Source organism: Nicotiana tomentosiformis, chromosome 2, assembly GCF_000390325.3.
Source record: "Nicotiana tomentosiformis chromosome 2, ASM39032v3, whole genome shotgun sequence".
In the NCBI taxonomy this organism is placed as follows: domain Eukaryota; kingdom Viridiplantae; phylum Streptophyta; class Magnoliopsida; order Solanales; family Solanaceae; genus Nicotiana; species Nicotiana tomentosiformis.
Genome location: NC_090813.1, coordinates 3,217,590 through 3,233,441, shown reverse-complemented (window position 1 = coordinate 3,233,441; position 15,852 = coordinate 3,217,590). Strand labels below are relative to the sequence as shown.

The following is a 15,852-nucleotide window of genomic DNA, read 5'->3' as shown; positions in this document are numbered from 1 at the left end:
TGCCCTGCACCAAGTCAATACCAAAATCAATATCCTTGTCGGGTGGCATACTCGGCAGGTCTGCAGGAAATATATCCGGAAAGTCTCGCACGACCGGTATTGAATCAATAATAAGAGCATTTGCATCAACATCACTCACAAAGGCCAGATATGACAAGCATCCCTTTCCAACCATACGTTGGGCCTTCAAATAAGAAATTACCCTACTAGGAACAAGATCTAGAGAACCTCTCCATTCAACCTTTGGCAACCCCGGCATCGTCAACGTCACGATTTTTGTGTGACAGTCCAGAATAGCATGACATAGAGACAACCAATCCATACCCAGGATTACATCAAAATCAACCATACCGAGTAATTAAGAGATCAACTCTAATCTCCAGTTCCCCAATAGTTACCACACACGACCGATACACATGATCCACAGTAATAATATCGCACACCGGTATAGATACACGAATAAGTGAAACTAAGGACTCACATGGCATTTCCAGATAATGAGCAAAATATGATGATACATATGAATAAGTGGAACCAGGGTCAAATAATATAGAAGCCTCCATGTGGCACACTGAAACAATACATGTGATCAATGCGTCTGAGGCAACAGCATCTGGCCTGGCAGGAAAAGCATAGAATCGAGCCTCCCCGCCTTCTGATCGACTTCCCCTCTTAGGCGACCCCTAGCTGCCTGACCCCCACCCCGATATGGTAAGGCGGGTAGTGTAACTGCTGGTGCTGGAGCCGTCGGCCCAGAACTCTGCTGTGAACCCCACTCAATAGTCTAGTACACTCTCTCTTGAAATGACCAAATTCTCCGCACTCGAAACAACCTTTCCTTTGACGGAACTGCTGCTCCTGATAACCCGAGGGATGACCTGCAGAAGCCTGTGCGGACGAGGCATGATGAGAACTCTGCGCTGGTAGTGCACTGAATGAAGACTGGCTTGAGTGAGCACTGTAAGAACCATGGCTAGCTGATGCACCACGATGAGTTGGACGACCCGTCTGAGTGTGTCTGTAAGAACGACCCCTACCACGGTGAAACTGACCCCCTGAAGGAATACCGTTGTAATCACCCGGACCAGAGGCCTCTTAGCCTCCCTCTCTCCACGTTCCTGGCTATGAACCATCTCTATCTGCCGAGCAATATCCACTACCTCATCAAAAGTAGCACCAGATACTCTCTCCCTAGTCATAAGTAATCGCAGCTGATATGTGAGGCCATCAATGAACCTCTTAATCCTCTACCTATTAGTGGGAACCAACCAGACTGCGTGATGAGCCAACTCAGAAAATCTCATCTCGTACCGCGTTACGGACATATCACCCTGGCGAAGCTTCTCAAACTGTCTGCGCAGCTCTTCTCTGCGCGACTGAGGTACGAACTTCTCCAAAAATACCATAGAGAACTGATGCCAAGTAAGGGGTGTTTCATCAACAAGCCTACGTCTCTCGTAAGTCTCCCACCATCTGAGTGCAGGCCCAAAAAACTGAAAAGTAGTGAATGAGACCCCACTGGTCTCCAGAATACCCGTTGTCTGAAGCATCTGTTGATACCTATCCAGAAAATCCTGAGCATCCTCTGACTCAGTACCGCTAAATGGTGGAGGTCGAAGCCTCTCAAATCTCTCAAGTATCCTCTGCTCATCATCTGCCATAACAGGAACTACCGGGGCCTGAGCAGCTACAACCGGCTGGGTTGGTAGTGCCCCCGGTATCTGAAGTCCCTGTACTACCTGGTCTGGAGTACGGGCAACGGGGGTATGAGTACCTCCCCCAGCCTGAGAAGTGGCAGGTGCGGCCTGAGCCGAAACCACCTAAGCAAGACCAGTACAGACTGCCAATATCTGGGCCAAAGTCTTCTGAATGCCTGCAATCTCAATGGGCACAGTTGGTGCCTAAGCTGATCTTGTCGGCTCAACTATATCTGGAATCTACTCCTGTGCTGGAACAATTGGTGGTACTACAAGTGTTATTCCAACTGTGGTACGAGCTACACCTCGACCTCTACCTCATCTCCGACCTCTACCACGGCCCCGGCCTCTCGCGGCCCTAACTAGTGGCACTGGTGGCTGACCGTACGATCCGGTAGTACATGTCCTCACCATCTGAGAGAGAATAGAATAGCAAAAATTTAGTTTCCAGAATCAACAAATTCGCACGACAGAATACAAGAAAGTGAAATTTTCCTAAGGGTTCTGCAGGCTCTCGAAGATAAGTACAGACGTCTCCGTACCGATCCGCAAGACTCTACTAAACCTGCTCATGACTCGTGATAGCGCCTATCTCGATACTAGGCAAGCCGAAAATATCAATAAACCAAAACTTCTCTTTAAGTTTAATATTTAAATACAATACAAACACTCCCCAAAACCTGGTGTCACTGAGTACATGAGCATCTAATAGGAATACAAGTCTGGAAAATATAGTCTATAAAAGTCTGAGACCAAATACGATACACAAAGAGATAGAGAAGGAGAGACAAGGTCTGCGGAACACGGCAGCTACCTCAAAATCTCCTGAAAAAATCAATTGCACGAAAGGAACAACACCCGCTATGTCCGGGAACACCTGGATCTGCACACGAAGTGCAGGGTGTAGTATGAGTACAACCAACTCAGAAAGTAACAATAATAAATAAGAAACTGAAGATAGTAACGAGCTACACAGTTATGGTTCATTTCCAGTAATTCCAGCAAAGAATAGACATGCTATCAAATCTGGCAGTTTAATGTCAAATCAATTTTTATACATTTCCTATTCATATAATCCGTATATCAATAATCTTTCAGAGATTTCACAACAATGACAGATCGCAACTAAGTGCAACAACAAATGGAAATCAAACACAACCTCTTAGGACAACAACCACTCACTAGGCTCCCAGACCTCATCACTCCCTGGGATCCTAGCCCTCATCACTCTCTCAATGGTTACCCGCGCTCACAAAGGGTGTACAGACTTTGGAGGGGCTCCTACAGCCCAAGCGCTATAATCTGCACAGACAACTCACGTGCCATAATATAAATATCTGGATCTTCACGGCCAACCCATGTGCTTCACGGCCAACTCATGTGCTATAGTATAATATAAGGATCTGCACGGCCAACTCACGTGCTATAGTATAATATAAGGATCTACACGGCCAACTCACGTGCTGCACGGACAACTCACGTGCTATGATATCAATATCTCATAATCAATCTCTCGTCCTCTCTCAATCATAAATCTCTCCAGTGTCTCAGGCTCTTATTAATCATGAAATCAGCCCAAACAACAATGATATGATATATCAATAATAATAACAGAGGCTGAGATAAAATGTGTAAGTAAAAACTGAGACTGAGTACATATAGCATTTAGCAGGCAATTCAACAAGTACGTGACCTCTGTGGGTCCCAACAGTACTATCACATAGCCTAAGCATGATTTCTAACATGATGTACAATCAAATTTTTATCAACACATAGAGAGCATATAGCTAACAACAAATTATTCAACTTTACAGTTTTTCGGGACGGACCAAGTCACAATACCCTCGGTGCACGCCCACACGCCAGTTACCTAGCACGTGTGTCACCTTCAAAATAATCACATGATACCAAAATCCGGGGTTTAATACCCTCAGGACTAGATTTAAAACTGTTACTTACCTCAAAACTTAAAACTCTTTACTTTGCTATGCCTTTGCCTCGCAAATCGGCCTCCGAATGCCTCGAATCTAGTCATAAATAATTTGTTTCAGTCAATAAAATTTATTAAAATTAATTCCATAAGAAAATACTAATATTTCATAAAAATCCGAAATTTAGCTCAAAATTCGCCTGTGGGGACCACATCTCGAAACCCTACAAAAGTTACAAAATCCGAAATCCCATTCAACCACGAGTCTACTCATACCAATTTTACCAAAATTCGACCTCAACTCGACCCTCAAATCTACAAATCTTATTTCCAAATTTCTAAGTTCCAATTTCCGATTTACACCTCGAAATCATGTAATCTAGTCGGATAATTCGATGATAATTCAATATTATGAAGTAGAAATTATCACAAGGGACTAACCTCAAGTTTTCCTTGAAAATATATAAAAAATCGTCTCTCCTCAAACTCTAATTTGTCAAAAATGGCGAATGGGACGAAGTCCCTATTTTTATAATTCTGCCCAGACTGCCTCAATCTTGGCCTTTGATCGAGGTCCTCGATCCTGGGTCTCGATCATGGGCCTCGATTCTGACCCTCGATCATGGATCTCGACCCTGCCTTCGATCGTGGCTTCGAGCCTGATCCTCAACCCTGCCTTCGATAGTAGCCCTCGACCTTGGGCTCGATCGTGGCTTTGAGCCTGATCCTCGACCCTGCCTTCGATCGTGGCACTCTACCCTGGGCTCGATCGTCCTTGATTATGGGCTCGATTCTGGGATCAATTTTTCTGGGCTAGATTCTGGTAGAAGAAATTTCCAGTAGAAGGAAATTGCAGCAGCTGTTGTAGTTCAATTTTTGATCTGTTAACCATCTGAAACTCGCCTGAGGCCCTCGGGACCTCAACCAAATATACCAACAAGTCCAAAAATATCATACGAACTTAGTTGAATCCTCAAATCACCTCAAACAATGCTAAAACCATGAATTACGCCCCAATTCAAGCCTATTGAACTTTGAAACTTTCCATTTTTACAAACAACGCCGAAACCTATCAAATCACGTCCGATTGACCTCAAATTTTGCACACCAATCATAAATTATATAACAGACCTATTAAAAAATTTAGAATCGGTTTTCGACCCCGATATCAAAAAGTCACCCCCCCGGTCAAACTTTCCAAAAAAATCAACTTTCGGCATTTCAAGCCTAATTCCTCTACGTACCTCCAAAAAATTTTTCGGACACGCTCCTAAGCCCAAAATCACCATACAGAGCTATTGGAATCATCAAAATTCAAATCTGAGGTCATTTACACATAGGTTCATATCCGGTCCACTTTTCTAACTTAAAATTTTTAATTATGAGACTAAGTGTCTCATTTCATTTCTTATTCCTTCCGGGCCCGAACCAACTAACTTGATACGTCATAAATCAATTGCAAGGCATAAATTGAGAAATAAATTGGGGGACGGGGTTATAATATTCAAAACGACCGTCCGGGTCGTTACATCGGTCTATTTTTATCGAACTATATTTATATGTGTTAATTTCGTTAACACGTTTTATTATATTTGTAGGAAACAAATATGGGAGGAAAATGATTCATGATGAGTTCTTCATGGAGACTCACATCCGGAAGAAGAAGGCACCGACAGATCCAACTAGATGGGTTGAGGACCGGGCGGAGACTACACATGTAAGTTTCATAACTACTATAAATGTTTATAATATTATATAGTTAGTAATTTTATATCTTCTAAATAAAGGATCGCTACAAGATTAATGTGGAGGAGTACACTCAAAGCTTGCCACCGAATGAGCAAGGCGAGCGACCGCCCATTTCAGACGAAGAAGCACAGAGGATATGGTTGGATGTTATCGGTGGTCCTAAAAAGGGGATAGCATACGGCTTTCCAAATAAATCATTTCTGCACTACAGGGCTAGATTGCAAGGTATAGGGACTTTCGCCCAAGGCGAGGCGATTGATAGGTCGACTATATCGTCTATGGAACAGAAGATCGCAAAGCTGACAGCAGAGCTTGAAGAGACAAAGGCTAGAGAAAAAAAGAGAGATGAACAATTTGGTACCCTTCAAGTTCAGCTAGAAAGGAGGGACGAACAATTTAATCTCCTTCAAGGTCAGCTGGCCAATCTTCTTGCTAGTGGTGCTTTCCCCATTCCCCAGTCTAGTGAGCCTTCTCCATGTGCCGACGATGAAGGTTCTAGGAGTGAAGATGGAGATGATGCTAGATAAAAAAAACTCATTGAATGGTGTGCATTGCTAAACAAAGTATTGAACTTGTTAATATTTAGTTAAGAATAGTTTTGAATGATGATTGTATTGTTATTTTGTTATTGAACATTTTAGTAGTTGTTGTTGTGGTTGTTATTAGTTGTTGTGGTTGTTATTAGTTGTTGTTGTTGTTAGATAATGGTTGTTAGTGTTAGTTAATATTTTTTATTAGTTAATTGTTGTTGTTGTTAGTATATTCATTGTTGTTGATTAATTATGGTTGAATGGCTGCAATGTAATGCTGTCATTATAAGATGGATATTGGTTGTAATTGGTAGGTGGTATAACTTAAAAACATGCATTTTCTGTCCAGTTTTTACCCAGATTTCTGACCGAATTCGGTCGGAAATTATAAATTTATATTTATTTTTTAAAATAAATTAACAATTTATTACAATTTATAACTAATTATTTAATTAAATAAAATTATTATTATTTTAACATTTCTGACCGAATTCGGTCGGAATTTGAAAATTTTAAAAAAGATATATTAATAGTTTCCGATCGATTTCGGTCGGAAATTTAAAAATTAAAATATATATATATATATATATATATAATAGTTTCCGATCGATTTCGGTCGGAAATTAAAGTTTGACAGTCAGTCAACGCTTTGAAATTTCCGATCGACTTCGGTCGGAAATTTCCGACCGATTTCGGTCGATACACGTTAGCGACCATCATTTTTTCGACCAATTAAAATCGGTCGGAATTCGGTCGAAAATTATCAACTTCCGACCGATTTTGGTCGGAAATGACCGATGGAATTGCTCTGTGTTTTAGTAGTGGCCAGATGTGCCAGAACTGCATGTAGTACATCAAAACTTGCCCTTTTAGCAATATTATATATTGTTGAAGACATAATTAAATATATTAAAGTGTGCTCTTTCTAACATCTTAAACTTTGCTAGTTACCTCTTCAATGAACTCAAGATTCTTCTGCGATTGTGGCCTTCTTGGGGCTCTTTAGTGCCTCAGGTACGCTTCTTTCCATATTTGTATAAGACTTGTAATTTCTTTCAAAAATGAGAGGGAACTCACTAGCTGAGTCGAGATCTTTTACAAGGTGAAGAAAATGAATACATCTTTTTATAAAGGAAGTTTTGGGTTTTACTTGTTAAAAATATATCACGTGTCTCTCTCCTTCTTTTGTTAATTTGGCTTAGGTAGTTCTGTTTACACGTAAAATCAGATAATAATTGAATTTGTAAGTGATTTTAAGGATACGTGATCTAACTTGATACAAAACAGTAAATCAAAGACACTTCAAAGAGCAAGCATAAAGTAGTGTGTGTTATGGAGATTTGTAGTGGAAAAATAAATGCAAACCACACCAGTTGAACAGTCTTAGCCTTGGAAGGTTAGCCACCCTCGAGCCAGAAGTGTTTTAATCGATATCAGAACAACAAGAGAATAATAAGAATTTAAAGAGAATAATAATATATTGCTTTGGGATACGTGTTACAATGTCCGCTATGAATAATCAAGCATCCCTTTATATAGTAGAGGAATCCTACCTTAGATACAACTCTATAAAAGGTAAAAGTCTCTTGATTCGCTGATTGCCGATTTTTTATTGATTCGTGCCGAGATTTCCGTCGTAATATCCGATCGGTCATGGATATTTCGGACTTCTGTTAGTTATCTCAATAACGTTTCTCCGAGGCTAAGGTCGACACCAGACTTAATGTTCCTCGAAGACAGGCTTTCTGACCTCGGGTTCTAGTTCGGTGGGACTCGAGGTCGATCTTCAGTCCTTGATCGCCACGTTCCAAGCCTATTCTACCAAGTTATAGTCGAGCTCAACTTCTACCGTGTACAAGTTCAAACTTCAAATAGGAAGCTTCGGGACCATTGAAATCATGAGAAATATGGATTTTATATTCGTTGACATTGTGGTTGCTTATATCCAGATCTAGATCTGGATCATTGAGCTAATATTTAATCAATTACGGAGGAGCTCAGTTTGGATTCTGAAATGTGCATTCATTAGTTAATTAATAAAACATTAAATGAGAGAAGACTAATATTAGATTATGTTTAAGTGTGATCCTTATCCGTTTAGAGGAAGAGTCAGGGATGAAAAAAATGTGAAGAAATATGTTCATTCATTTCGATCAGTAACAGAACTCAAAGCAAAAGGGGATTTTCTTTAGGCCAAGCTCTACTGATTCTCTGAAGGACATTAAATTCCAACCTTCTTACATCTTTGGGCAGCTTGAGCTCCCTACTTCATTTGTTTCCATTTACATTAAGGTATTCTTATCTAAATCTAATAGCTTATGAATTGTGTCAAAACAATATGATTGACAGAGTTGTTTCGACATACATCAATTTCATGAGATCACTCATTAAAGATGTCAAGGAGCAGATAGAAAAGATAGAAAAAATTGATACTTTTTAACCGGAGGCGGATCCAGGATTTCAAGAGAATGGGTGCACTGTTGTGAAGAGGCGGATCTAGAATTTATACTTGATGGGTTTAACTTTAGTCTCTTATCATGAACCCACTACACTTTTGAAATTATAGGTTCAAAATTAAATTTTTTTTTAAAATTTTAGCAAGTTTCACATATATATCTATATTTCGTACCGAAAACAAGACCGTTTGGAGTGAGATTTGAACTGTCAATATCACTTGTAGAGGTGCACCCAATAATAATTGCATCATATGAGTCTTTGAGCGTGGGTGCACACACATATATTTAAATAATTTTGAAGAAATATGACATTATTATACATGGTTTACGAAAAGGAGTATGGGTTCACGTGAATTCATACCCATTAACCTAGATACGCCTATGTTTTTAACATGCTAGAGCTTAGGATTGTAAAGAACACAGCCTTAGTCAAACGATCCAAACTAGGTTGAGAGCGCCGAAGATTATCCACCTGAAGCATTCACTTCAACTCATGTCCTGCAGTCGAAGCTAGTTGTGCTCTGAAATTGATTAAATATTAGTATTATACCTCAAAAATCTAAATACGCAACCACAACCGCAGGAAAAAAAATTGTGGTTGAGTCTCTAGATATCTGTATATTTGAGCTATAATACTAATACTTGTTATGAAAATAATTATATTGTGGATGTTCATTTATTACTCCCCTATAGATAATTTTCCTGAAGAAGATTATTCATTTAGTACTCTGTTGAAGTTTATCTACAAGCAGCTGATGCAGGCAGGTTGCAAGCAGCTCAATGAAATGATTTGTAGCAGCTTCTTATTAAACAGGCAGGTTGCAAGTAGCTCATGCAAACAGCTAAAGAAAAGCCTTGCAGCTGCTTCCTGAAAAGCCTCGCAGCTGCTTCCTTTCTTCTATAAATAGAGGAGTTTTCAGTTCATTATGTACATAAGTTTTGAGTTTGAATAAATATCAGTTTTTCTCTATACTTATCTTTACTTTACAGTTTTTATTTTATAACACGTTATCAGCACGAGACTCTGCCATCTCGAGAAAATACTTTGAAAGTATCAGAGGTACGAACTTTCTTTTTCTAAATAATGTCAAATCTTTCTAAACTTGAGTTTGTAGCCCTGGATATATCGGGCAAAAGCTACATGTCTTGGGTACTTGATGCCAAAATTCATCTTGATGCGATGGGTCTGGCAGACACCATCAAAAATTAAAATCAGGCATCAAACCAAGACTGTGCCAAAGCAATAATATTCCTACGCCATCACCTTGATGAGGGCCTGAAAATGGAATATCTTACTGTTAAAGATCCAGTCATACTGTGAAATAATTTGAAAGATAGATATGACCACCTGAAGATGGTCATTCTTCCACAGGCACGTTATGATTGGACTCATCTAAGGCTACAAGATTTTAAATCTATCAGTGAGTATAATTCTGCTATGTTCAGAATTATTTTCCAATTGAAATTATGTGGTGATAATATTACTGATCATGATATGTTGGAGAAAACTTTCACCACTTTTCATGCCTCGAATATGCTCCTGCAGCAGCAATATCGAGAGATGAGATTTAAAAAGTATTCTGAACTTATCTCATATCTTCTTGTAGCCGAGCAACATAATGGGCTATTAATGAAAAATCATGAAAGCCGACCTACTGGTTCTTGTCCATTCCCTAGAGTGAATGAGACGAACTTCCACCAAGCTAAGCGTGGAAGAGGACGTGACCCCAGTCGTGGTCATGGCCGTGGTCGGGGAGGAAACTCTAATCGTGGTAATAACAATATACCAAAGAACCCTCCTCACCACCAGCAGTGGAAAAGGAAGGAACAAAAGCATGAAGCGGTGCAAGCAACAAAGCCAGAAAATACATGTTATAGATGTGGAGGAAAAGAGCATTGGTCACATACATGCCGTATACTAAAGCACTTGGTTGAGCTGTATCAAGCCTCCCTGAAGAAGACAGAGAAAAATGTTGAAGCAAATTTTATTTCTGAAGATAATTTAGACTTCATGCATTTGGATGTAGCTGATTATTTTGCACTCTCAGAAGAAGAAACAAGTCATGCGATCGGTAGTGAATATGTAAAAATATAAATATTTTAATTTTTATTGTTTGTAGTAGATAGTATGGTTATGTAATTGTTATACATAAATAAAAGTTATGCTTTGATAATAATGTTTACTATCATATTTATTTTGTTTATGTCATTTTGAAAAATATGAATAATCCTCAAATTATGTTTGGATCAAAGACCAATCATGAAGATATTTGTGTAATTGATAGTGGAACAACTCATGCCATATTCAAAGATCAGAAATACTTTTCTTATTTGCATAAGAAAAATGGAAATGTTTCTACAATTTCTGGTAATATAAGTTTGATTGAAGGCTCCGGAAGAGCTATTGTATTTCTGTCTAAAGGAACAAAACTTATTATAGACAATGCATTATTCTCCTCAAAGTCCTGAAGAAACTTGTTGAGTTTTATAGATATCCGCCGAAATGGGTATCATGTTGAGACAATAGATGAAATGAACGTGGAATATCTTTGTATTACAAAGAATATTTCTGGCCAAAAATGCATTGTAGAAAAGTTACCAACTTTATCTTCTGGCTTATACTATTCAAAGATTAGTACAGTTGAAGCACACTCTATCGTAAACTAGAAGTTTACTGATTCAAATACTTTTGTGCTTTGGCATGGCCGTTTGGGCCATCCTGGATCAATGATGATGAGACGAATTACTGAAAATTCGAGTGGGCATCCATTAAAGAACCTTAAGATTCTTACAAATGATGAATTTTTTTGTGATGCTTGTTATCAAGGCAAAATGATCACTAGACCATCACCAATGAAGGTTGGCATTGAGTCCCCTACCTTTTTAGAACTTATACATGGGGATATATGTGGACCTATTCACCCACCAAGTGGGTTGTTTAGATATTTTATGGTCCTAATAGATGCATCTTCAAGATGGTCTCATGTTTGCCTACTATCATCTCGCAACCTAGCGTTTGCAAAGTTATTAGCCCAAATAATTTGATTAAGGGCACAATTCCCAGATTATCCTATAAAGGCAATTCGCCTTGATAATGCTGGAGAATTCTCATCTCAAGCCTTTGATAATTACTGTCTATCAGTTGGAATAAAAGTTGAACATCCTGTAGCTTATGTTCATACTCAAAATGGCCTTGCAGAGTCATTTATTAAACGGCTGCAATTGATAGCAAGACCACTACTTATGAAAACAAAATTGCCCACTATTGTTTGGGGCCATGCTATCTTGCACGCAACATCACTTATCCGTCTCAGACCAACACATTATAATAAATATTCTCCGTCACAATTAGTTTTTGGTCATGAACCAAATATTGTCCATCTACAAATTTTTGGATGTGCTGTATATGTGCCAGTAGCACCACCACAGCGCAGTAAGATGGGCCCCAAAGAAGGTTAGGAATATATATTGGGTTTGAATCACCCTCTATTATTCGCTATCTTGAACCATTGATGGGAGATTTATTTACTGCTCGATTTGCAGATTGTCGATTTAATGAAACAAATTTCCCACAATTAGGGGGAGAGAAAAAGGAAAACAAAAGAGAAGTTAAGGCTAAACTGATGAGATATCGAAATGTTATGGCATCCATAACTGGTAAATATGTTTCTTCATAATCGACTCCAGGTCGTTGTGAGAATCCTTGTGCGACAAGGCGAGCCTTGTATCTTTCAACTTCATTTTGGTCATTTCTTTTTCGCACAAAAACCCATTTATGACCAACTGGTTTTACACCAGCAGGTGTTTGGACTACTGGTCCAAAGACCTCTCTTTTAGCAAGTGCGTTCAATTCTGATTGAATTTCCCCTTGCCATTTTCGCCAATCAGATCTTTGTTGACATTCTTCGACAGATCGGGGTTCACAATCCTCACTATCTTGCATAATATTAAGTGCAACATTATATGCAAAAGTATTATCCACCACTATTTCAGATCGATTTAAATTAATCCCATCACCAGTAGAACTTATTAAAAGTTCCTCACTCACTTGAGTCTCGGGTTCATTGTTTTCTTCAGGAATCTCAGAACTAATCAGATATTGAGTCTCTTCAGGAGATCCCTTCATAATATCATTTTGATTATTTGTCGATTTTCTTTTTCTATGATTTCGATCCTTAGAACCCAAAGGCCTACCACGCTTCAGGCGTGCTTTAGGTTCACTAGTTCTTATACTAGTAGATGGTCCTGCTGGGACAGTAATTCATATAGGCACATTCTCTGCAGGGATATGTGACTTAGTTATCCTTTTCAAATCAGTAAATGCGTCTGGCATTTGATTTGCTATATTTTATAAATGGATGATCTTCTGGACCTCCTGATTACATATAGGGGTACGTGGATCAAAATGAGATAATGATGAAACTTTCCATATGATGGATGTGGTTACAGCTTATCTGTACGGGTCACTTGATAATGAGATTTACATGAAAACCCCTGAAGGATTTAAAATACCTGAAGCATATTCAAAATCTAGAGAAATGTATTCAATCAGATTACAAAAATCTTTGTACGGTTTAAAGCAATCTGGGCGCATATGGTATAATCACCTTAGTGAATATTTACTGAAAGAGGGTTACATAAATGATGTTATTTGTCCATGTATTTGTATAAAGAAAATGATATCAGAATTTGTTATACTTGTTGTTTATGTTGATGACATAAATCTTGTTGGAACTCCAGAAGAGCTCCAAAAGGCAATTAAATATCTTGTCCATGTTTATGTTGATGACATTGATGTGCAGCAAATCCGTTCAAGTGACAATCCGGCAGATTTATTCACTAAATCTTTGCCAACTTCAACTTTTGAGAAAATGGTATACAAGATTGGAATGCGGAGACTCAAATATTTGAAATAAGGTTTTCATCAGGGGGTAAAATACGCGATGTACTCTTTTTTCCTTACTAAGGTTTTTTGCCACAGGGTTTTCCTTATAAGGTTTTTAATGAGGCATCTAGAAATGCGTATTAATAAATATGTGTACTCTTTTTCCTTCACTAGGATTTTTTCCAGTGGGTTTTTCCTAGTAAGGTTTTAACGAGGCACAATACCTTTTAATGAACATCCAGGGGGGTGTTATGAAAATAATTATATTGTGGATGTTCATTTATTACTCTGCTATAGATAATCTTCTTGAAAAAGATTATCCATTTAGTACTCTGTTGAAATTTATCTACAAGCAGCTGATGCAGGCAGGTTGCAAGCAGCTCAATGAAATAATTTGTAGCAGCTTCTTATTAAATATGCAGGTTGCAAGCAGCCCATGCAGCTAAAGAAAAGCCTTGCAGCTGCTTCCTGAAAAGCCTCGTAGATGCTTCCTTTCTTCTATAAATAGAGGAGCTTTCTGTTCATTTTGTACATAAGTTTGAAGTTTGAATAATATATCAGTTTCTCTCTATACTTGTCTTTACTTTACAGTTTTTATTTTATAACAATACTCCATTTAATTAATTAAACAATTGTTCAGTTTGAACTAAATTAGTGTTCTCATTGGTAGGCAGTCACTCCAAACTCAAGAAAAAGGATAGAAAAAGATATAAAGTATGGCAAATCGCTAAGAGACAACGTAAACAATTTATACACTATTAATACATGTTAACATGTTGTAACGGAGTTGTAACAATTATAGGGGTATCAAATTACTGAGTCATACCATGAAAGTGTGGGAGAGGGTGGTTGAAGCGAGGGTGAGGATGATAGTGTCTGTATCCGACAACCAGTTCGGGTTCATGCCGGATCGTTCGACTACAGAAGCTATACACCTTGTAAGAAGGTTGGTGGAACTGTACAGAGAGAGGAAGAATGATCTGCACATGGTGTTTATTGACCTAGAGAAAGCGTATGACAAGGTTCCTAGAGAAGATCTCTGGAGATACATGCAGGCAAAAGGTGTGTCAGTTCCCTATATTATGGCGATTAAGGACACGTATGATGGGGCTACGACTCGGGTTAGGACAGTAGGAGTCGACTCTGAGCATTTTCCGGTTGTAATGGGGTTACAAAAAAGGTTCTGCGCTCAGTCCGTTCTTATTCGCCCTGGTGATGGAAGCGTTAACACACCATATTCAAGGGGAGGTTCCATGGTGCATGCTATTCGCCAATAACATAGTTTTGATTGATGAGTTGCGAGTCGGTGTTAACGAGAGGCTGGAGGTTTGAAGACATGCTCTTGAGTCTAAGGGTTTCGAGCTGTGCAGGACGAAAACGGAATACCTGGAGTGTAAGTTCAGCGCTGAGCCAGGGGAAGTGGGCGTGGATGTGAGGCTTGATTCGCATGTCATCCCGAGTAGAGGCAGCTTCAAGTACCTTGGCTCGGTTATCCAGGGGGGAGGGGAGATCGACGAGGATGTCACACATCATATTGGGGTAGGATGGATGAAGTGGAGGTTAGCATCTAGAGTCCTGTGTGACAAGAGAGTGCCACCGATTCTCAAAGATAAGTTCTATAAAGCGGTGGTTAGACCGGCCATGATGTATGGAGATGAGTTGGCCCGTTAAGAACTCACATATCCAGAAGATCATAGTAGCAGAAATGAGGATGTTGTGGTAGATGTGCGGGCACACTAGGATAGATAAGATTAGGAATGATGATATTCGGGAGAAGGTGCATGTAGCTCCCATTGATGACAAGATGCGGGAAGCGAGGCTTAGATGGTTCGGACATGTTCAGAGGAGAAGCTCAGATGCTCTGGTACGGAGATGTGAGCGGCTGGTTGTGGAGGGCATGAGAAGAGGTAGAGAGCGGCCTAAGAAGTATTGGAGAGAGGTGATCATGCAAGATATGGAGAGGCTCCAGATTTCCGAGGACATGACACTTGATAGGAAGATGTGGAGGTCGAGTATTAGGGTTGTAGGTTAGGAGGTAGTTGAGTCGTCCCTTACTTCGTACCATTGTGGGACTAGCCATGTAGGGTTTTTGTCTAAGATAGCTAGTGGCAATTATGTGTCTTACTATTTCGTTTTCCAGTGCATGTCATATTTACTAGCTATCGCTTTTGCTTTGCATCTTATCTGGATTTCATGGTGTTCCTATTTTTCTTATGATTGTTGTGGTGATACTAATATTGTCTCCCTTTGCTTTGCATCTTTCTTCTGGATTTTATGGTGTTCCTATTTTTCCTATGATTGCTCTGGTGATACTAATATTATATCTTTTTGCCCTTTTATTTTTTTGAACCGAAAGTCTTTCGAAAACAGCCTCTACTCCTTCGGGATAGGGTTAAGGTCTACGTACACACTACCTTCCCCAAACCCTATTAGTAAAATTTCACTAGGTGGTTGTTGTAATACATGTTAACATGTTATTGCAGAAGTTTCAGATAACTAATCAACGGTTATTAGAAGCGCGATTATCTGTAATTATTTCTTATGGAACCTGTAGCGTAAGTACTTTACACTGTCGATGTAAAAAAGTTATTAACTCTATAGACAG

At 39.2% G+C, this 15,852-nt stretch overlaps 1 protein-coding gene across 1 annotated transcript; it reads left to right on the top strand.

The window, feature by feature from the left end:
- The first annotated feature begins 5,245 nt into the window (after window positions 1-5,245).
- LOC138904239 (uncharacterized) lies at window positions 5,246-5,903 on the top strand. Its single transcript, XM_070192744.1, has 2 exons — window positions 5,246-5,344; window positions 5,415-5,903. Exons 1-2 carry the CDS (start codon window positions 5,246-5,248, stop codon window positions 5,901-5,903), a joined length of 588 nt encoding a protein of 195 aa, XP_070048845.1.
- The last annotated feature ends 9,949 nt before the right edge of the window (window positions 5,904-15,852 follow it).